Source organism: Pyrus communis, chromosome 15 (assembly GCF_041283825.1).
Source record: "Pyrus communis isolate YQ-2024b chromosome 15, ASM4128382v1, whole genome shotgun sequence".
NCBI classification, from domain to species: Eukaryota; Viridiplantae; Streptophyta; class Magnoliopsida; order Rosales; family Rosaceae; genus Pyrus; species Pyrus communis.
The window spans coordinates 8,316,323-8,338,015 of record NC_142579.1 but is presented as its reverse complement, the minus strand read 5'-3'; the positions used below and the strand labels follow the sequence as shown (position 1 = coordinate 8,338,015).

The window sequence follows — 21,693 nt, the reverse complement described above, 5'->3', positions numbered from 1 at the left end:
TCTTCTTTTTTTGCCTTTTTGGGTTTACTTTGCTGCACATGCAAAGGTAAGGGCAATTATAATTTTTTATTTTTGTCGGTGGGTTGCCAACCAACCATGTACTTGTGACTCAAAGTTTGAAAATTAGCTCTGTTTTTGGACTATGTAACGAGTTAACTGTTACGATAGCGTTCTCTGTCAATAAAATAATGTGTATATTTTTCAGCATATAAGATTGGAACGTCATGTCCGATGAACTCGTTCTATATATGTTGCTCTCTTATTTATGTTGAGCCATACCATAGCATTCTGTAAAAAATCTTAAATGCAAATTGTTTGTTGTTTTAATCTCTACTTATCATTCAAGAAAACAGATAATACTTTTGTGTTATGTTAGAGGTACTTGTAAAATGTCCATGTGGTTTCTTGGATCCATGTTTTTATGTCAAACGTAGTCAAAAGTGTCTCTACACATTTTACCGAATTCTGTGAGAAGTGCTTTTGAATTTCTAGGGCATTCCGGATTCAAAACATGTCCTAGACTGAGTAATCGTTCGTTGATCACAGAGTGGGATTGTGTTGACTCGTTCCTATAACATGACGAGTGTTCTTTTTGGGAAAGGATTTGATTGGGGTGAGGATATAAATACTATGACACTGTTGTTGCACATGAAAACCGTGCATGTGGAGCGCCCTTTATACAACGGCACCGCCATGTCCCCACCATGACTTCGGGGCACCGCCAACCCCCTGTCAACGTGGCAGCATCCCAACACGGAAGATGGAGCTGCCATCACAATTCGGAGTAGAATTATTTCCCTTCCTATTTTTCTTTCATTCTCTTCATTTTTCTCACACGACTCATTTTATCTCTCTATAAACAAAATTAATATAAGATGTTGACGTAGTTTAATCGTAACCATTCAAATAAGAAGAGAGAAAATGAAGGAAAAAAAAACCGTGGAGAAAATCCTACTTCCACAACCCTAGTCTTTTCTGTAAAAGTAAATAGTAAATTTCACCGTCCAAATCTTCGAGACAACACACTTACGAGGAACAGTAACTTCAATTTCTGTAAACAAACATCGTTTGACTTGTGTGGATTTGGCTCTTCTCTTCAACTTGTGTGGATCGGGCTTTTTAACCCGGCGATTCGGAGTAATTTTTGTAGTGACAACGTAACACGATTATGCGACTTAGTAATTTATTTTCCGTATAAGATTCGTGCTTTAATATGAAAAAAAAGGAGAAAACAAAAGAAAGGTGAGAGACCTTCCTAATTAAGAATATCATATGTTGGGGTTTGTCACTAATTCAAATAAATAAAGCATTAGATTAATTAACACGAATAACTAAACAATATCAGCTCGACAATTAGTCTTAATAATATGTCATTACTCGTTGGAACAGTGAATAACCAATCGAACAATATATCCAAAATTGGGATCTAAAACAAAAACATGTACAGCAAATTTTTTCACTCCCCTTTTGGATTTTTTTTTTTATATATTTTTACCCATGAAATTAAACAGTAATGGGTTGATTTAGATGCCTAGGATGGTGAATCTGTTTAAGCTGCAAACCTTTCAATTCAATCCCACCAGATCTCCTCTTCCAAAGACTGTTCACCTCTTCTTCTTGTTCTTCAGCAGGCTTCTTGTGCACCCTCTTGATCACAGGCAGAGGAGGATCCAAATCCACTAGGTTAATATTCGCAACACAAACATGACCGTTACTACTCCGGGGCCCACTTCCACCATTGTTACTATTCACAATCACTTGCCTTCTACTACATCTTGTGGTGGTGTTTGTAGTGGCTGTTGTGGTGGTAGCAGCGGCGGCGGCATTAGGGTTGTTTAGGTTTTTGCCAGAGAAGAGTTTCTTGAGCTTGGAGTACTTGAGGTGGTTGTTGGGGCTGCTGATAATATTGTACTTGGAATTAGGGTTGGAGGAGAAGGTGAGTAGTCTGTGAGTGGTGAGAGGGGTTGGAAAGCCATTGACTTTGTTGCTTCTTTTCACTTGGCCCGTGCAACCGATTCTTGGGGACAAAGGATCATCTTTTACGGATGCAGACTTTGGAAGGCTCACATCTTTGATGGATGGTCTCGAACATAACATGGGCAAGAATGTGCTTGTCTGATGATTATGCATATGCTGATTCTGATGGTGGTTGTGGTGGTGGCGGTGGCGGTGGCGGTGGCGGTGATTGAAGCGGTTGTATTCACTTGTCATTGGAGCCCACTGTTTAGCTTCTGAACGAAACTGAAACTGGTGGTTGTGGTGGTGGTGGTGGCGGTGGCGGTGATGGAAGCGGTTGTATTCACTTGTCATTGGAGGCCACTGTTTAGCTTCTGAACGAAACTGAAACTGAAGCTTGAGAGAGAGAGAGAGAGACAGAGAGAGAGGATAATGAATAAGAAGAGGGAGAGAGAGGAAGGCAGTGTTATATATTATTCCTATTGGTTACGTATAATTTCGTTTATAAATTTAGTCTTTCTAACAGTACTCTTATAAGATTTGAGGAGGTCTTTATGATATTTCAAAATTTCCGAGTCCGGAGAGAAAAGGACGTGCAAGAAATTTTTTTATTTTTTATTTTGAAATAGAATGAGAGAGGAAAAGAGTGATAGAGAATTTGAGAGTGCGAAGGTTTTTATTTATTTATTAATTAGAGATATATTAGGATTACATAAAAATGAGATGAGGGTTTGAAAAAAAAAAAAACAAAATTTGATTACGTAAAATTACATTTTTACCCCATGTTCTGTTTTAATTAAAAAATTAAACTGATAATTTTATAAAATTTTAATTGACAATGAATATTTTATTAATTAGTAGAGATGAAGAAAACGGTATGTATTTTTGCATAACAAGAATAATCCTTTTATTTTATTTATTTTACTTTTTTTTTTTTTTTAAATTTATGTTGACTCATTCCAGTTCCATAAACAAACAACGACTAGCAGAACGGAGAGACCAAGACCGAAGCATGCATGTCACGTCGGGACCAATCTTTAAAACTTGTGGCAGTAAAAAGAATAGAAGGAGAGTATGCGTGCTTAATTAAGTGATGAAATGAAGGTGTGAAAAGGAAACCTCTTTTTCGTCTTCTATCAATCCCATCCCATTCCCAACCAATTCATGATGACAAGTCTACACGCTATGCTTCGTAAATCATAGGCTGACCTCCTCCTTGTCTCCTTTTGAATCTTGATCTGGATTGGTGGTTAAAGTTTAAATCTTTGGGCAGCCTGTAACATAAACAAATAAACACCAAAATAAGTTAACCAAATAACCTACTTATTTACTCAAAACTACTCAACACTCAAGAGTCTATTTTACTCTTTGTTTTTTTTTTATTGCCAAAAGCCCTAGTTTTGTTCCCACTTCTCACATCATTGTATACATGCATTCATCATGGTTTTTGTTCTTCTTGCAAAATTCTTTTCTACACGATGTTCGTTCTTTTTTAAAGATTGAATTAGTCCGACACTAAATACGTAAAATCTAAGATACACCTTAAAAATATCAATCGTGTATCAATAAATGATATAAAAAACTGAAGAAAATATAAAAATTTTGTTTTGTAAGTAATAATCCTATGACCTATCCATAGAAAAATAACTGTAAACTGGTCGCCGCACATATTTATTGCGTCTATTGTTCTCTGTGACAGATTTGTATCGGCGACGTATGTAATTTTGTGCATATGGTAGCCGTATAGGAGTTTACAGTAATTGTGTATTTATGTGAATTTACTTCAAATCAATTTCTTGATCACTAGAGCAATATACGTATCCAATTGGCACCACTATGTTTGTTTCGGAAGATCAACAAAATACCACTCTATCATTCTTGTAAAAGAAAACCTATTTTCTGTGCTAAGACATAAAAACCTTTTGCTTAAGTTTTGGTGTATATATATTTTGATTGGGACTTATGCATACTTGAAGCAGTCAAAGGTCAAACTAATCGCACTTAAAAATGTCGAGCATATATTATTAGGTGGAACCACGTTTATCCCGAAGGCCATTAACCACTTAATCCGCGGTCTCTTCTGTTGTTATAAACTACAAAGCATGCATTTCATACTTTTGGCTGCAACAACTACCATAAATTACCAAAAAAAAAAAAAAAAAAAGAAAAAAAAAAGGGAATTGATATTAACACTTCAAAAATTTCATTTGGCACTTCAGACTTTCTATAATTAGAAAGAAAAATACAGAGGAATGTAGAATGAGATATTTGAAATGCTAATAATAGTTCCCAAAAAATATATGACTTTCACTTTACATAATCTTCTTCCAAGCTCCTACTAATTAAGCTAATTAATCCTATGTTTCTCTTTGTATGCATATTTCACCACATTTGCATTTGGAAGATCAAACTTTAATTATAGTTTAATGCTTTTCAAGTTTTCTTCTTTTCATGTTGAAACGAGATTATTAAACTGTGATGTGCTGTTTACTTTGCAGCAAGCATTTTTTTACCTTTTCAAATGATATATATGTAGTTTTATTAGCGGGAGATGCCAAATGCTTTGGAATGAGTTTTTTTTTTTGTTGGTTGCAAGGTTCTTTAACCGACGAGATGTAAAATGGTCATCTAGGCCGGATAATGTAAATAAAAATATAAATTTACATATTTAGAAGGTGGTCTTCGCTAGTTTAAGAGATAAAAGTAAAAACTCATATTTTCATCTTCCGAAAATGTAAAATGAAATACAATTGTGACTTTTACGTCTCAAATTTGCACACTTCCATTGAAAATATCATCATACACTCGTTATGTTTAAAATTTAACTCAAAATGCAGCATATAAACTTTTTAAATTGCAAATAAACCTTGAGAAGCCGAAACCTTTTTTCTTGTTTTATAGGTGCTGTTGTATAACTCAAGAAACCAATTTTAGCATCGATCAAGAAAGTACCAACAAAGAAAACAACGAAAATTTAAATTTGTAACTTTCTGCTTGAGCTGGCATGTCAGAACTCTAGCTGTGAGCAGAAGACAATTCCAAGCAATTGGGGCAAACCGTGCATGCTCAACACAACAAGAATATATAATTAACACAAAATTAGTATGCTAATAAGATTGGTTATTAATTGTTTAACATGAATCGCGCCAGCATCACGAGCATCATCTGTCATAGGATAAGCTCACTTAAGGTATCTAAAAATATTAAACTCGTCAAAACTCCAGCTGCCAGCTAAAGAGAATTCAAGCAATTGCGGTAAACCAAATACTCAACAAAAAATTAGTAGGCTATAATTAACTAGTATCTTAAATTTAAAAATTATACAATTTGATAATGTAAAGATAAGTAAGTTAGATTAGTGTCAATTTGTCAAACATGTATAACCTGATTTTTTTAAACGTACATCCATCTAACTGATATATTATATGACAAACAATAAGATAATTTACATTAATTATAAATTCAGCTAAACAACGGCAAGGATAATTTTAGCTTAAATGTAGAATCTCTAACCAACTTAGTTAAGTCTATATCTACTAACTAGCTAGTATGGTATATGAAAAGAAGTGAATCCTAAACTATTTCAATAGTTATAGCAACATAAGAATAAATAAAATCTTATTCTCATATTGCAGGTGTGACTTCAATGTTACATGGCACTTAGTATTATCAGTTGTTTAATTAGCTGTTAGATTTAATTTCCACGACTTTTAAATCTTTTATTTTAAATCTTAAACATTCATTTTTCGTATCACTCAAGGCTAATAATATTTCTTCGTTTTCACAATCCATTTTGTATTGTATGAGAGTTTGGGTTGGCTGAACATTTGGGATTTAAAATTGAAGCACATGCATATCAGGTGCAGGGAAAACCTGAAATAGAAGCAGGAGCTGCATACATCTCAGCAGACAAACCATGCACCACAGAACGTGGGAGGCACATGAAGGGTGCATTTGGTACACTAATTCTATCATATCTTAACAAACAAGCTCCCTTGGTTGGCACTTTGGCCTAAGATGCATGACATTATTATGTGTTTGGTGTGTAGTAGTGTAGTAGGACTGCAGGGACCATATCACTTGTAAAAAGAGGTTCATCGCATCAATTCTCAATTATGCTTATCTATCACCAATCACCAATCACCATTGACATTGCCTTAAGAAAATCGACTTTGATTTTGTTTTTCAACGAAGATTTTTGGTCGGTTAATTAAGGACTTAATACTAGTGCATTACATGTTAAAATTATCAAGCTCGAATCTCCTTTCCTCGTTAAGTATAAAAAATATTAGATAACACGATATTCTAGACTGTATAACATTTATCAATAATTAGGATTTTACATAATTTAAAGGGTTTCCATTATTGTCTATGTGGGATCAGATCAGAGCAAAATCTTTGAAGCTTTGGGTATAGAAGTTGGTTGTCTATTATCTGCTACAATTTCATCAACATTCAAATTTTTTATTCTACGAAAAACATAGGAGACAAAAGTCGAACTCTTATTATAGATATGAAAAAACCATCAATATACAACTTCCTCTATCCCACTTTAAAGTTAATACGATTTATAAGGACCAAATCAACAATGTTATATATAAGATCTATACAAAAAAAAAAATATGAAGAAACAAGCTGGACCATGATTTATATTATAAGAACCAAAGAGCAAGGAAGGACCCCTCATTTGCAAGTGTTGTAGAAAGTACAAGGCTTTAGAAATGGGTAGAAGCCAATGAAATATACACGTATAAAGAACAGGAAAAAGGTAAATGGCCAAATGCAATGACAAAGGATATAAATACATAAATATATTCAAAACTACGTGACATTAATCTTTATAATATGAAGATTCTTGGACCCCCGTTTGAAATATTCAGTATAATTGAAGGTTGTCTCAAAATATTGAAATATTGTGTAATATTTTATAACTTTTGTAGTGGGGTGTGAAGCACAAGAAGGGAGGGTGATCCACTTTCAGTTGGCCTGCCTGGCTATTGAGAAATCAGACAGGTCAAATTGCATAAGATGATCACATCTAGATCCCGAAATCGACGTCCGGAGAGAAAAACATGGCGTCTCGATCTAATAATATTATGTTGTATGAAGAAAAATTTATATATAATATAATATTATTGATATGAGATGTTACAGTAACGGTAAATTCATTTCATAAAAGTTTCTCTCTCTACCCTATTAGTATTTAGTAGGGTTTGGAAGCTTTTGTTTGTGTTTGCTGGTTGTCCTGGATATCACTAACTCAAGTTATATTTTTATATGTCCTTTAGAAACATCGACATCAAAGTATTATATGTTATGATCTGAATGGTTTCTACTTCCTCTCGAACATTATTGAAGGGAAGGCATGACAAGAACGCCAACGGACAATATACAAAAGGAAAGTAACAAGGAATTGGTGTGTTATCTTCAATAATGTCCTCGAAAAGATGTATGATCGTATAACACATATCTTGGAAATATTATTGGTGTGTTACTTTCAAGTGTTGTAATATTATTGTTTTTATATAATAGTTAAGTCACATACGAGGTGAATCATAATTAAGTATCGAACTTGCTAAGCCGTTCAACTTACAAATGAAGAGGGATTATCATGCTAGTAGCTTTAAGTTGTATAAAATGAGTGGACATCAAGTTTATATTTGAGATATATTATTGATAAATAAACACATATTATAACATGAGCAAATACTAAACCATAACACTCGCACATGTCGGTATTATAGTTGAAGAATTTCTCCTTATATTATCTCTTAGTGTAGTTGTACTTCACGTCATTGAAAAGTGTCTCAAATTTAAATCTTCCCTTCTCATTAATTAAAAAGAATAGATTTGGGTCCAAAAACTAACATTGTTATTATGTTAAGTCCAATATTATTTTTTCTCCACTTTTAATTTTTTTTTTATATTCATTATATATTTTTTAAACTATTAGAGATACAATCTTCTAAGTTCATGCATTTTCTAATTCCAAGATATCTACTTAATATCTTCTTCTTCTTACAAAAAACCAATATACAAATCCATATACAAGACATACGACTGTAATTCAAGTAACAAATTTATGGATGAAATCAATATCCCTAGTCCCATTCCCATCATTTCTAAATCAATCTATTATTCATCTTTACCTTTTCTTGTATTTTAAAGTTATTTTAGTTATCAAGTCAAAAACCAAATTAAACTGGTTATTCTCATTGTTTAGTTAGGGTTCACATAAAATTAGTAATTTGTTGAGATCCAATCAATTCTTATGGCTCGACACATTAGATTAAAATTAGTCTTCGGCAACAACGCCAAAATTTTGTTGCGTTCCTTCCAAATGCAAATATAATGATATAAGTAAGGGTGTCGAACCATAATAACTGATTAAACCTCTACACTTGTAAATTATTAAATACACACACACACATATACATAATGTTGTCTCAGGTATATATAGCTCTTTTCAAATGGTTTAGTTCCTTTGCATTGTCTAGTGGTAAGTCAATATGTAGGGCCTTCTATTGGGATTTGGCACAACACCAGCACGTGAAAAATACGATTAGATTACATCTTACATCTGAACTTTCCTAATTGCTGTCTGTTTGGTTTCAAAGGGGGAGGGATATATGTAATTTACCTACAATAACAGTAATTAATTGGTACAATTTTTCAAGGTATTCGGTTTTGACGCCTGACTTTGTGCATTCGACTGAGTGATGGCCCAGAAACACGTCCACCAGACCCAGTCACCCAGACGAGACGAGAGTCGGCGTTCTTGCATTTGTTTGTATGCCACATCGTATTCATAATGTCGGCATCGATGCCAAAATGACAAATTATCAAACTGTCAAACAGTCACACTACATTGTCATCTAAGGCAGGAAATTCAAACTTATTCCAACTCGGAATATTGAATACATTTGCTACGGTCAATCGTCAAAACACGCATAAACAGTTCCTAGCTGTTGACATGTGGTGGGCCCCACATGCATCGACGGCTACAATCATCCTAGAAGATACTCACACCGTAGCACGGCATGCCAATACAGTTGCAACGATCAATCGCCAAAACACGCATAAACAGTTCCTAGCTGTTGACGTGTGGTGGGCCCCACATGCATCAACGACTACGATCATCCCACAAGACAGTCACACCGTAGCACGGCATGCCAGCCAGAGACGATGGCGTCGTCGGACATTACACTGAATTCAAAACTTATTTCGACTCGGAATGTTAAAGAGTACTTCTGTCACATGATTAACATTTTTCACCAGCATTGAAAATTAGAAAGTTTAACTCAAAATTATTTTTTTCCGTTGTGGACAAACTACAATATCAAGCCACAGTCAAATACTACTCCATCATACACTAAACTCCTACAGCAGCCTATTTAACCGTGGATAATAGTAAATTGCAAAAAATATTTCAAAGTTAGAACATACATTTCTGCAAGTTAATGACGGATAGCAAGGTGCAACTACGGTGAAAATCTCATTTGATTGTCTCCAGCAGGGCAGCGTGGCTCAGGATCATTGTACTGCTACATGCGTAAGATTACGAGTGCCCGCAAGCATACACTGTTGCACCCCGATTCCTGAGAGTTGTATATATTTTCCATCTTCATACAAATGCAATTTGACGCATTCCCAAACTCAAAGTCCAAGCTCCTCACTTCTACCTAAAATCTTGACCAGTACGAGGCGAGAATGGACAAATGACAGCGCTCGTTTCCAACCACGACGATATTCCATCTGCGCCAGCAAAGAGGAGAAATGGAGCCCTGATGGTGGTGATTGCACTGGAAAACATACTCCTGCAAAATACATGTCCTGGTAGAGCTGCTATTGAGAGTACTCCTCATGTGTACCACTCTGTGGTGAAACTTCTTGATCCTGTGACAATCTGGATTCCAAAATTTGATCATCAGTAAGGGGCTCTTTCTTTAAAGCATCATCCATTGTATCAGTGTCATTTGATGTCTCATCATTCGGCTCTATAGCTCTAGAGAGTTCCTGTTGCTTTGCTGTTTCAGTATGCTGGTGGAACTCTGTATGCGAATTGTAAGAAGGAAGAGATGGAGCAGTAACGCCTAACCCTTTAGAAAGACAAACATATTTGAATGCAAGTTGCTTGTAATTATTAAGAAGGTCTTCTACATCATTGATGGTTAGGTCACCAGCATTCGCAAACAAGTATGGATACTCCCGGAAAACCTGGTTCTCCTGATCATTGGTTACGAGGATCGTTGCACCCTTATTCTCCAAATCCGAAAGGGATGGAATTTTTGAAAAGGGTGAGTTATCTTTTTCATTGGGTATCTTCTTCCCTCGGGAGTTTGTTTCAGAAGATCTGGATTGTGCCACTGGGTCCATGTTGGCATTCGGATGTTGATGTCTGGTTTCCAATGATTCTGATCTATGTCCATATCCTGCAAATTGACCTTTTTGAGAATACTGACCGTCCAGATCAGCTGAAAGTCCAGAAAGAAGTGCTCGAGCAGTTTCCATGTTCTTGTCATACTCAGATTCATCCATTGAAATGGCGTTTGCATCAATATTTGAGATGAAGGATTCAACGGAGAGCATGTTTGTGAAAAAATAGGATGCTTCACCAACTAATCGAGACTGTCGCCTGTACCTTTGTATATACAATAAATTTAAGTGCAGTTGTGGAGGGTTTGCCTGCACCGCATCAATACAAAAAAGAAACTTTGTAAACCTGACATACTATGTTGCCTTCTAGAGGGATAATAATTCAACGATTTATTTAGAACAGAAGATCATACGTACTGAATCAAAAGTAAATGTTTAACCAATTAAATGTTTAACCAAATAATTCAAGCCATTATAAAAGTTAGTCTTACCTTTAACGTAACATAAATTAGGACAGGAAGAAATTCATCAGCTCCAGGGGGATTCTCATTGGAAGCAACAGAAGCTTTCATGAGCAAGTTATTAATAACCTTGCAACAATTAAGGATGCACACAAGCTTATCCCTCGGTGCCTTGTACATATTGATCTTTTGCAGTTCTTTTTGTGCAAGCTGCAAAGATAGAAGCAAAAATAATCCATGGTAAGGATTATTGAGAGGTATGCAACAAATAATTAAGTCGAAGTACACAGGATTCAGAAACAATAGATTATGATTCAACAATGTCCCATGTGCATTCTCATGAAAACAATAAAACCTAAGGGCCATTTGATAACCATTTCATTTCAGTTTTTAGTTTTCATTTTGGTGCTATACATGGAGCAAAAAGAATGTCAGAGAAAGGAGGAATGAAGAAGGGCGAAAAAAGGGTGGTTGAAGAAATGTGTATGGAGTAACACACAAATTGAAAACTACAAAAAAAAAAAAAAAAAAAAAAAAAAAAGAAGAAAAAAAAGGGAAGATAATATTAAGTTGTTTTTTACGGTCAAGTTATAGTTTTCATATAATCTCTTTCGTTTCTCCCTCCTCCCTCCCACCACCTCCCTACATCCTTCTCAATTCCTATTTCTCACATATGCTTTACCTAAATCTCCAGCAAAAAAATATTAAATGGTTATCAAATGGCCCTAAGGAAAACAAAGTTGAATTACAAATTAGAGAAATTAAGACACATTAATTACCCCAAACATGAAAAGACAGTGAGTTCACTCATCTAGGAGGAACTGTAAAGGGGAAGTGAAAATGGCAAGCCCCCTAATATCCTGATTATTTCCTTTTTAATAACTGTCAACATGTGCTCAACAATCGGATCGTACTAAACTTTTTCGTGCATTCATTGGTTCATTGTTAAATTCCATACTGCAATCATTATGAAAGGCGGAAATTATAAAATTATTTTTGTGGGACATAAGTTTTCCCTAAAAAGGCACTTAAACAAGGACCTATTAACAAATATAGATGGCTCATATGCAAATCAATACATCTCGATTGAGATCCATGCCCATGTTTATATGAATGTACTTCATTTATGCATATCTGATATAGGAAATTTGGTTTAGGTCAATAAATAATTTCATATTTCGGCATAGGTCAATCGTCATTTTATTTTCTAGTATAAATTGAACCCAATTCTCCTCGCGAACTATATTCAATAAAAACAATCTCCAGGGCGAATACCACATGCTAAAATTTCTCTTCATTAACCTCTCTTTAAAGCATAAAATGTTTGATTGATTCAACCCTAATGCTAAAAGATTTTGTGACCTCAAACAAATTACCCCTATGTGATATATGTACTATATATCAATGTCATGAGTATACAAAGACACTTCATTAATACATATTTCATATGGGTAGTCCTCTACTCACCAGCCATGAAGTCTCATTTTGAAAGGTGGGCTTAATGTCCAAATTTTCCGGCCGAATAAACTGTTGTACTAAAGCCATCTTCTCATACAGTTGCTCATCGAGTTTCACATCATCTGGAAGTGAAGCAAATACGCGAGGAAATAACTTCGTCATAACATACTTCTCCAGCCCCTACATATAACAGAAAGCCACAAAAGAAAAATTACCAATTAATAACCAAAACATTTTATAGTTAGCCAAACTTAAATGCAATATGTTGGATTTGTAAAATCAAACAAAACGGGACAAAATTCAATGTCAAATTCAAGCTCAAAGTTGAAACTCACTTCGCCGGCGCCGTCGAGCTCCTCCTCTGAACAGCCAGCCCAAAGTGGATGAGCCCTGAAATCAATTTCCATCCGGGCAAAGAAGTCCTGCACTGCGGCGCTGTCCCTCTCCGGATCAGGAGCATTGTTCGAAAACGACACTATGAAGCTGCAATCCAGTCCAATCCAATTCAATCCAAATCAATCCAATCCAACCCAATCCAATCCAATTCAGTAAAAACAAAATAAACATCAACCATCTTTGCTAACACTCAAATTCTCAACTACTGGAATTAGAGATTATCACTACACAAACAAAGCGTGAAATGAACAATCGGAATCCAAAATTCGTTTCACCTTTTTATAGACTTGACGAAATCGGTGGCCGACGGTTGACGCAAGCGTTCCAGAAAGTCCTGCAGTCCTAAGAACACGTCGGTGTTCTCCATTATCTGCCGTCCGATGGCTCCGAAATCTCCGCTCAGCGGCGATGATGAGAGAAAGAGAGCTGGAGAGCAGAGTGCTTTTACTTGGGAAAGCCAATTGCTAGTTCATTTGCGATGGAGCCGATGCAGGAATTGATTTATCAGACAAAAGAACATAATACCCAAAGTTAATTAACCAAAAAGTTAACTTCGTAAATCTTCAGCTCTCACACATACTCCAACGGAGGATGACAAAACTTAGATTTTAAGTTCTAAATTTACCTTAATTTACGCTAAATATGAATTTTAAATCAGAATTTATTTTTAGGACAAATTTAGTTGTTCGGGATTTTTTAATTATATATTTATAAATTTATTGAATTCAAGTGTTAATATTTAATATGATCAAATCCAAAGCTTAAAAAAAAAAAAAAAAAAATTCTAACAGGTCAAATTCAAATCTAATGGCTAAAGTAATTAAAAAATTTATTTTTTGTGTTTCATATTGTTTCTTAGTGTTCTACGAGTTTCATGGTATCAGTTTAATAATTTTTTAATATTTATCAGAATCTAAACATTTTTAAGTTAAAATATTTATTAAATTTAATTTGGATAATCTACATAATATATATTTTTTTTGAAGTTACTTTAAGGAAAAAATTATCCTAAATTCATTCTTCAATAATCTCGAGCTAAAAATTTAATCTAGAAGGATTGGAGAAAAACTTTTTCTGGATTAAAAATTTTAGGTTTTAACCCAAGGATTGGAAATTGTGCGCGTTCTATATTTTGTGTTTATTTTTATTTTTGGTAATTTTTTTCAATCTTCACTTTATTTTAATTTCATTTTGTCAAGCAATAATACCAATCAACCGTCTACGTTTGCAAGTGGCCATTTACCATAATAATGGAAATGTGTTGAGTTCCTATATGACGGCGTAAGTTAAATCATGTCATTAGCTAATCTAACATCTATAAAAAATAAAAATAAATCGTCTCCGAAAAATAGTTTATTTGTATTTCTCAACTTTTATTTCTTTGAAAAGGAAAAGTAATTAGTAAACGAATTTTAATTTAAAAAATAAAAGAGAAAACAAAGTCTAAAAACCGAAGGCGAGATGATTATTCATGGCCCTTTACAAGACTTAAATCATAACAGGTAATGCATTGATCAAAAAGAAGAATCTACTTCAACCGATATGCCCTTAGGCACGGCCATACATAACATAGAAATCACACTTGGAAAAAATCTCCTAAAGAAGGACGTACGGACCGATCATGGCACTATAGAGAGACTAAATTTATAAACTAATTTTTGTAAACTACATGATATGAAAGTTGATAGTTGACTATTACTTAAGTGTTGATTAACATGTTAATTTCGTATTGATGACACCTCGTTTGGTCTGCAAATTTAGTACACTTACTCATCATGACAATAGAAATTACAAGGTCTAAGGTATCTCTTGACACATGTTGAGTATTATAGGGTCTGTTTGGATGGAGAATTTGGTGGCTAAGATGATGTGAGTAGGAAGTGAAGGGATTGGGATGAGGGGAGTATATTTTCTGTGTTTTGTATTACACAAATGGAAGGATACAATACAACATCAATTGAAAATGTTACTGCTTCTGCTCGGGCTACAACTGACTCCCACATCAGAAGAAAACAATTCGATCCTAACTCAATTTGTATAAATACCCCTTTACCCTCCACACATATTTACAATCAGAAGTATCCAAACAGCTGCATCCCCTTCACCACAAGAAGATTGTGGGCTACACTTGATACAACGTGCTCCGATTTAGAATAACGAACTCCAAACAGCTGCATCACCTTCACCACACTTCTCATGAACAGATTTAATCCTTTCCACCGACTTGCAGATACCACTGCAGCTCCAATCAAATGAAGCAATACACATATTACCTGCCTGTGCCTTCCACTCACAATCTGCAGACCATTCAACTAAACTATAAATACCTCAGCAATGGACAAAATTATGAAATTTATACGTTGCAAACATGCACCAAATGCCATTGCTAATACCAAACTGCATTTCTTTGTTTTTTTCTCCTTGGATTTGGATGCAAAACCTTCACTAATAACATATTTGTTTCAAAAAACAGTACCTGGTGGAGTACGACAGCACATATTGCGTTCATTAATGTGTTCGACTTCAAGACCAATAAACCACGAACCAAGCGACACGTCTTCATTGGCATACTTATGCAATATGGGCCTGCAATAAAAAACAGGATGTCCCAGAACTCTATCATGTCTTGCAAAAAGTAACACGTGAAAATTTTAAAACCATGGTTACCACCTTAAAAACTTGCAGATTTTATTAAACATGAACCCATGAATTAATCCCGTTTAGACCTGCAGGGGGTGAGAACTGACAACACCGCTGCTTTCAGGCCATTAATTTGATTCAGATCCATATCTGAGGTATCAATTCTCATATTTTTGCAATTTCATACCCTTGACAAAACATTTTTTAAAGGTTAAAGACAAATCCAGACTTGTTTTTCTTTTATTTTCTATTTTAGAGTATTTTTGCTGACGCAGGTCAACCATACAATGCATTTCCTATCTCCAACACAAATATGTCAAGTCTCAAAATCTAGTACAAGAAGCTAAATGTAGTAACAGACAAGGTTAATATTACTTATATTTGAAGAAATAGAAAAGATGAACTGATGTATCCTTACTGGTTAATGGAGACATATGTAGCAAGATCCCTTGAGATTGCATAAATCTGTCCAGTTGCATGCCGGAAGTATTTGTTTCCCTCCTCTCCAAACTTCCAATACTCTGGTTCATGGTACTTCACATTCCTAGAGAGTAAAGAAACATAAAAAGATCAATATCTCCTCCCTGAAGGCCCATATAACTTGAAGAGTAACATTATCTCTCATTGTTATAAATGCATCAGGACAATTACTTTTGGGCAAGAACAGGTCCAGATTTCATACACCCAATGTAGACTCTAGGTTTTGAACGGTGACGGGCAAGAGTTGTAGCTAGCATACCTGCAAGCAAAGCATGCAAGGCACTCATCCTTGGTAACAAATTGTAATAGTTAGAGATAAAGAAATGCAGCAGCGGTGCATACCTAAATTGACATGTACATCATCATCCACCTTGACATAAAAATCAGCATCCCATTGTGCAACTGCTGTGGTGAAGAAAATTTTCGTTTTGGCAGACAATTCATGATAACCTTCAACATGTTCCTAAAGTGCAAAACAAGAATGAGACCGAATTCCTTACTGAATTGTCTTAACAGTAGTTACACATATACAAAATTTTATGTCCGTTCTCTTACCAGCCTGAGGAAATCATTATGTTGAGCATCTTCTGAATCAATGGCTCTATCTAAAATGCTGTTGGATGTTGCACTGTACGAATGAGGCAGATACCACTCAGGTCAGTTTCAGAAAGAAAACAGAACACCATCCAATAAAGTATCCTAGCGTTGTGTACTATGGTTAGAAGAAATAGGAATGCTATGGCATCTGTTCGTACATATAATTTATCCTTTATCCTCCATATTCATTCTTTTCGCACAAGAAAAAAATTGGCACGTCATTGTTACATCAGAATGGTTAGACACAATATGAGGCCCAACATTACCAGTAGGACACACAGCAACCAGTATACGATAACATTAGCAAAAATAAAAAAATGAAGAACTAAGTTGCAAGTCTCAATATCTTGAATGTTGATAAAAACTGAAGTAAGAGGAACGTCCGATGCAGAACCAACCCACAAAAATGAGCTACGAGTAGATCATATTAAATGTGGTAAAATGTTTTAGTTTGTTTTCTTTTTTGGTCAATAAAAATGTTTTAGGTTACCAAAAGAACAAGTGTGAACTAAGCTGCATGCCTAAATTTCTAAGTTATGACTTAAAATTAAAGTAAGGGTGGCATGTGCTGCAGAACGTGTTACTGCTAAATGAGCAGTTTATTGTTACCGGACATTTTACCACACCACAGAGCAACTATATGAATAAATTCACTTAATTACTTAGCCATGTTAGAGGAGTACTGCCTTATTCAAACAATATTCTACTATCTATGAAGTAGAAGTATCAAATTTCATGGGAGACGAGCACATGCATATGTCAAAATTGCCTCATCAAATTTCACTTCATAGGCTGTAATTTGATGATCTAAATGTAACTTTTCCATACCTGTGGCCAATCATAAAACGGATAACTATCCCCTTCTCGCGCTCCAACTGCAGTAGCTTTTCCCCTGGCGAACAATTCAGACATATTCAGCAAGCAGGCCCACAGAAACAAAAGATCTTGTTTACACTTATAAAGTAGAATAAATAGCTTATAGTACCTTGAGGCATCCAAGTCTCTCTAACTGAATCTCGCCTCCTTCTACTACTAAAGGCAGTATTAATTCCAATAACAATAAACGCTTTCTTTCTCGTCGAATTGTCCTTGGACAACTGCGAGTTGGAGGTGGAGCCACCGGAGTCCCCCATCTCCTGTGAACTCCGAGCTGCCGCCAATTCCATCTGAATCGACGCCATCTGCTTGTCTAGAGATCTGGCACGCCCCGCAAAAGTCACAAGAAAGTAGCCAAATTTTCAGTACAAAGTACAAATTCATACAACCCCAACAAAAACAAAATATCCCTAGTCCAAGAAAAAAAAAAAAAAAAAAAAAACAAGAGCTCAAGTGTTTGCACTCACTGAATTGATTCATGGGTTTTGTAGATTTCGTCCATCACATTCTTATCATGTCCATGCTTCTATAAATAGAAACAAATCTGTTCTTAAAGAATAGTCAAATTTTAACCAAAAGGGTATGTAATTAAAGAGCAATTAATTAAAATGACCATCTTCTTAGTTGCCCAATCTTCGGAGACGATTTGAAGCTCTTGCTCTTGGCGACGAATCGAAATTAGCTGACCGTTGGATTCAGGTGCTGCCCACATTCTGCTACCATCAAAAATCCAAAACCCATAATTCGTTTCAGCACTAAAAGCTAGAGAGGGAGAGAGAGAGAGAGAGAGAGAGAGAGAGAGAGAGATTGCAATTGAACAAAAACCCATAACTTGGGTAAGCTGGAAATGTTACCTGCCGGTGATAAGCATCCCCAGAAGGAAAGCAGGGATGCAGAAGATGGGAATCCATGTTGCGGAGATCTTCTTGGAGCTTCGGCTCTTCATTTCTTCTCTTTGCGTTTTTAGAGAGGAAGTGGTGACGAAGCTGATTGTGAATGAGAGAGACGGTGAGAATTTATAGGTGGAATTTCGAAAGAGAAACAGGTTTGAATTTTCTTTTGAATTTTAGACCCGTTGGGGTCCATTTGTACGCTTGAATCTTCGGGCAGCCAATAAAATATAAAGTTTGGCAACGACTTTTTGCAAATTTATGCGAATTCGTGTCTGCTTGTTTGGCCATTGCTGGCGTTCGTCTCAAGTCGTCGTCTCTCCGCGCCAGTTACGCCACCGGTCAAGATTCAAGGATCCTTTTTTTTAACTCGGATGCGTTACGTCCCGTACCCACCCCTTTTTTGGCTTCTTCTGAAGCGGCTGAATCAAACAGCCACCGTGGCCTGCCTCATTTCGAAAGGTTGAATAACAAACAACTACTTTTGGTTTTGTTTTTGACAAGAAAAGCGATAGTGATTTTTCTTAATAAACAAGAACAATTGTATTTGATTAGGGCTGCAAGTTGGAATGGTATTTTCGATTCCTTAAGTACAATTTTTGAATCTGTAAATTTCGAATTCAAATATCTACGAAAAATTAGACAGAAATTGAAATGCATTGAGATTCTGCAAATTCCGATTTTTCGATTCGAAGTTTTTCCGAACTTATATTGTTAAAAGAACTTTAGAAATATTCTGATATTTTTAAAGTTATCTAATCATCAAACACCTTGTAATCAACTTTTGTATTTAATTATTGGGTTAATTACACTAACACCCCCTCAGGATTATCGTGTTTTCACAAAACTCATTCACGTTTGAAACATAGTAGTAACACCCATTGATGTTCTAATTTACTTTCACATAACCCTTTGGAGTTGACATCACCTTAAAATATTTTCTTAAAGACAAATTTGCCCTTATTTTTAATTACTTTAAAAAAATATATATAACCTTTTTTAAAAATCAATATAGGGTTTAGGGCCTCCCCTCCACATTCACTACCACAACATCATGGATTCTTAACATGTTTCACCTCCTCCCTTTAGGGCTCACAAGAAGCTGCTCCTTCATCTCGATTTTTCGATCAATCAGCCTCTCCACAAGCTTGGCGTCAATCTCTGCCATAAAAAAAAAATATGAAAACTGTCGAATTCCCTATAATCTTCCTCACAAAATGCAAGTTGTCGTTAGAAACCTTGAACTTATTTATTCCGAAGAAGATCCGAGTCCATGGTAGAGGAAGAAAGATAACGATGTTTGTACCATACTTGACCAATCCCGAAACAACCAAGCATCGGTTAACTTCATACCTTCAAGGATCCACTGAGGGGTTCATGCTGAGGCACCCTGCCGAGCACAAGAGTTTCCCTCTAACCAGGAGGCCAATCATAGCACGACATAATGTCAACTTCAAAATAAAGTTCATAGAGTCCTACATCGACCACGGACAAAGGTTGGAGACTCTCTTCAAATATAAAAGAAGACCACTCTTACAATGAATCCCTAATGTCATTATTGTACTTAAGCTAGTCATTCGAACTCACTAACGATGATTACGCTTGAACCTATGTATTTGTATAAACCCTTCACTATTAATGAGAACTCCTCTACTCTGTGGACGTAGCCAAACTTAGGGTCAACCATGTACATGTTGTGTTTGATTTCCTATCTCTTTACGTATTTATCATCACTAGTGACTGGATCAACTGAGCGAAGGTCACAACCTTGACACTTTACGTTGTTCCAAAGTCTTCACTGATTTTGTGCATCAACATTTGGCGCCGTTTGTGGGAACGACACTTATTACTACTCTCCCCAGCTTTGTTAAGCTAGTTTCCATTGTTTATACACTCTTCTTTGATCATGCATCTCTCTCCAACATGGGAAGCGAAGGAAGTCACAACATGTAGAACGACACCCCTCTCGTTCCTAGTGTGAGACAGCGAAGGAAGGAAAGAAAGAAGTTTGCTCTTCTGGCTAAGGTCTAAGAGCTTGAGGCTCAGAACAATAAGATAGCAATGAAGAATGAGATCCTCCAAGAATAGTATGAGAAACTCTTCGAGATGCTCCGAGAGGCTAGGCATATTCAATTTCACAAACCCATCGCCTATGTGGATGGGAACCATCACCTATGTGCCCCCCAACGTGATGGGTCACCAATCTTCAACATGGATATTCCTAATGAGGAGCAAACTACCCATCAATGTGTTGATCAACACGAGACTTCTCTCAACCCAACTACTTCGACCCAAAGCATGAGAAGTGGAGAGATGCACCGTCTCACAAAAGGAGTGGATGAATCGAAGGTTATTTAATGATCAAACTTCCCTACTTCCAAATGATGAGGGAAACTTACGAAGAAACGTTTTAATGATGCCTAACTCTACTTAAGACCCTTTTATCTTGCAGTTCCTTGAAGAAGTGAACAGGTTAAAGGCCGAGCATCAGGCCAACATACCTGACTGGAATCAGCCAAGGCTAGGCCCTCTAACAATGAGGATCTTTTGCACCTCTCTACAAGGAAAAATTAAACATAAGCTTGGCTTACAATCATATATTGGGAAGGAAGATCCAATTGAGCATATCCACGTCTTTGAATCTACCATGGCATACCGAAGACACAATGATGAGGAACAATGTCTTATATTCCCTTCAACTCTCTCTGGTAGAGCTCTCAATTGGTATTGTCGGCTTCAACCTAATACTGTGGATTCTTTCATTGAGCTAAGAAGACTTTTCGTGGCTCAAAACATCTTCCAAGTTGATCGCTTACACTTTGCTGATGAGTTATACACCATTTGTCAAAAGTTGAATGAGCCATTGAGTGAATATGTTGGTCGCTTCAATCACGAATACTCTCGTTGCGCAGAGGCAAATGATAAAACAGCACTCAGAGCCTTCATGGTAGGCATGCATGATTGCTTCTTCAAGTACATGATAAATGTTAACACTTGGAAAACTTACTCTAAGGTGATGATACAAGCTTACAATCATGCTTTTACCGAGGCAATGACATACCAATGGAACCTTCATATGATTAACACATATCAACAAGTAGGGAGTAGAAGTCAAGTTCTACTAAGTGAGAAAGTTTTGGCTATCCAGACACCCATTGCATCATTTCCTGCCTCATGTAGCAACCTACTAAGTCACCAAACGTATTCATCTCTTGGCAAGATAGAGGATTTTTACTCTTAATAAGCTCATTACGACAAAAGGGATAAAGGTTCGTATCAAGACAACCAGGGTGAATGTACCTTCAACTATTATGACCATGGGGTCAAGCCTCACTCTTTCAAAATAGGAGGGGGTTAGGTGTTGAAGGAAATGTTTTTACAAGAAGGCATACGCATTATAAATGTTTTGACCTTCAACTGTTTGAGATCCTTTGTAACACAAGTCATTTGGCAAATATTTAATGAAGAGGGAATTCAAACAACTTCGTCTGAGTCTTTTACATTCATAGCATTGGAACACTTGGTCTACACTAACCTACCTCTATACTCTAACTGAGAGCTTC

At 35.9% G+C, this 21,693-nt stretch overlaps 3 protein-coding genes across 4 annotated transcripts; all 3 read right to left on the bottom strand.

Annotated features, from left to right (window-relative positions):
• Nucleotides 1–2: 2 nt before the first annotated feature.
• LOC137719111 (uncharacterized) lies at nucleotides 3–2,407 on the bottom strand. The gene has a single exon (XM_068458401.2). The coding sequence runs from the start codon at nucleotides 2,308–2,310 to the stop codon at nucleotides 1,504–1,506; it is 807 nt and encodes a 268-aa protein (XP_068314502.2). The 5' UTR covers nucleotides 2,311–2,407; the 3' UTR covers nucleotides 3–1,503.
• Nucleotides 2,408–9,236: 6,829 nt separating this feature from the next.
• LOC137748601 (vacuolar protein sorting-associated protein 9A-like) lies at nucleotides 9,237–13,270 on the bottom strand. Its single transcript, XM_068488772.2, has 5 exons — nucleotides 12,923–13,270; nucleotides 12,587–12,734; nucleotides 12,261–12,431; nucleotides 10,824–11,003; nucleotides 9,237–10,641 (listed from the first exon to the last, which is right to left on the bottom strand). Exons 1-5 carry the CDS (start codon nucleotides 13,012–13,014, stop codon nucleotides 9,802–9,804), a joined length of 1,431 nt encoding a protein of 476 aa, XP_068344873.2. The 5' UTR covers nucleotides 13,015–13,270; the 3' UTR covers nucleotides 9,237–9,801.
• A 1,272-nt stretch (nucleotides 13,271–14,542) lies between these two features.
• Nucleotides 14,543–18,308, bottom strand: LOC137739011 (beta-1,3-galactosyltransferase 7). Of its 2 annotated transcripts, none has more exons than XM_088686840.1 (11): nucleotides 18,095–18,308; nucleotides 17,854–17,956; nucleotides 17,708–17,763; nucleotides 17,350–17,561; nucleotides 17,193–17,256; nucleotides 16,323–16,395; nucleotides 16,110–16,230; nucleotides 15,939–16,026; nucleotides 15,706–15,831; nucleotides 15,124–15,233; nucleotides 14,543–14,944 (listed from the first exon to the last, which is right to left on the bottom strand). In XM_088686840.1, exons 1-11 carry the CDS (start codon nucleotides 18,184–18,186, stop codon nucleotides 14,796–14,798), a joined length of 1,194 nt encoding a protein of 397 aa, XP_088542966.1. In that variant the 5' UTR covers nucleotides 18,187–18,308; the 3' UTR covers nucleotides 14,543–14,795. The 2 variants fall into 2 exon arrangements, with proteins under 2 accessions (XP_088542966.1, XP_088542967.1); XM_088686841.1 differs by having other exon boundaries at nucleotides 17,854–17,953; nucleotides 18,095–18,300.
• Nucleotides 18,309–21,693: the final 3,385 nt, after the last annotated feature.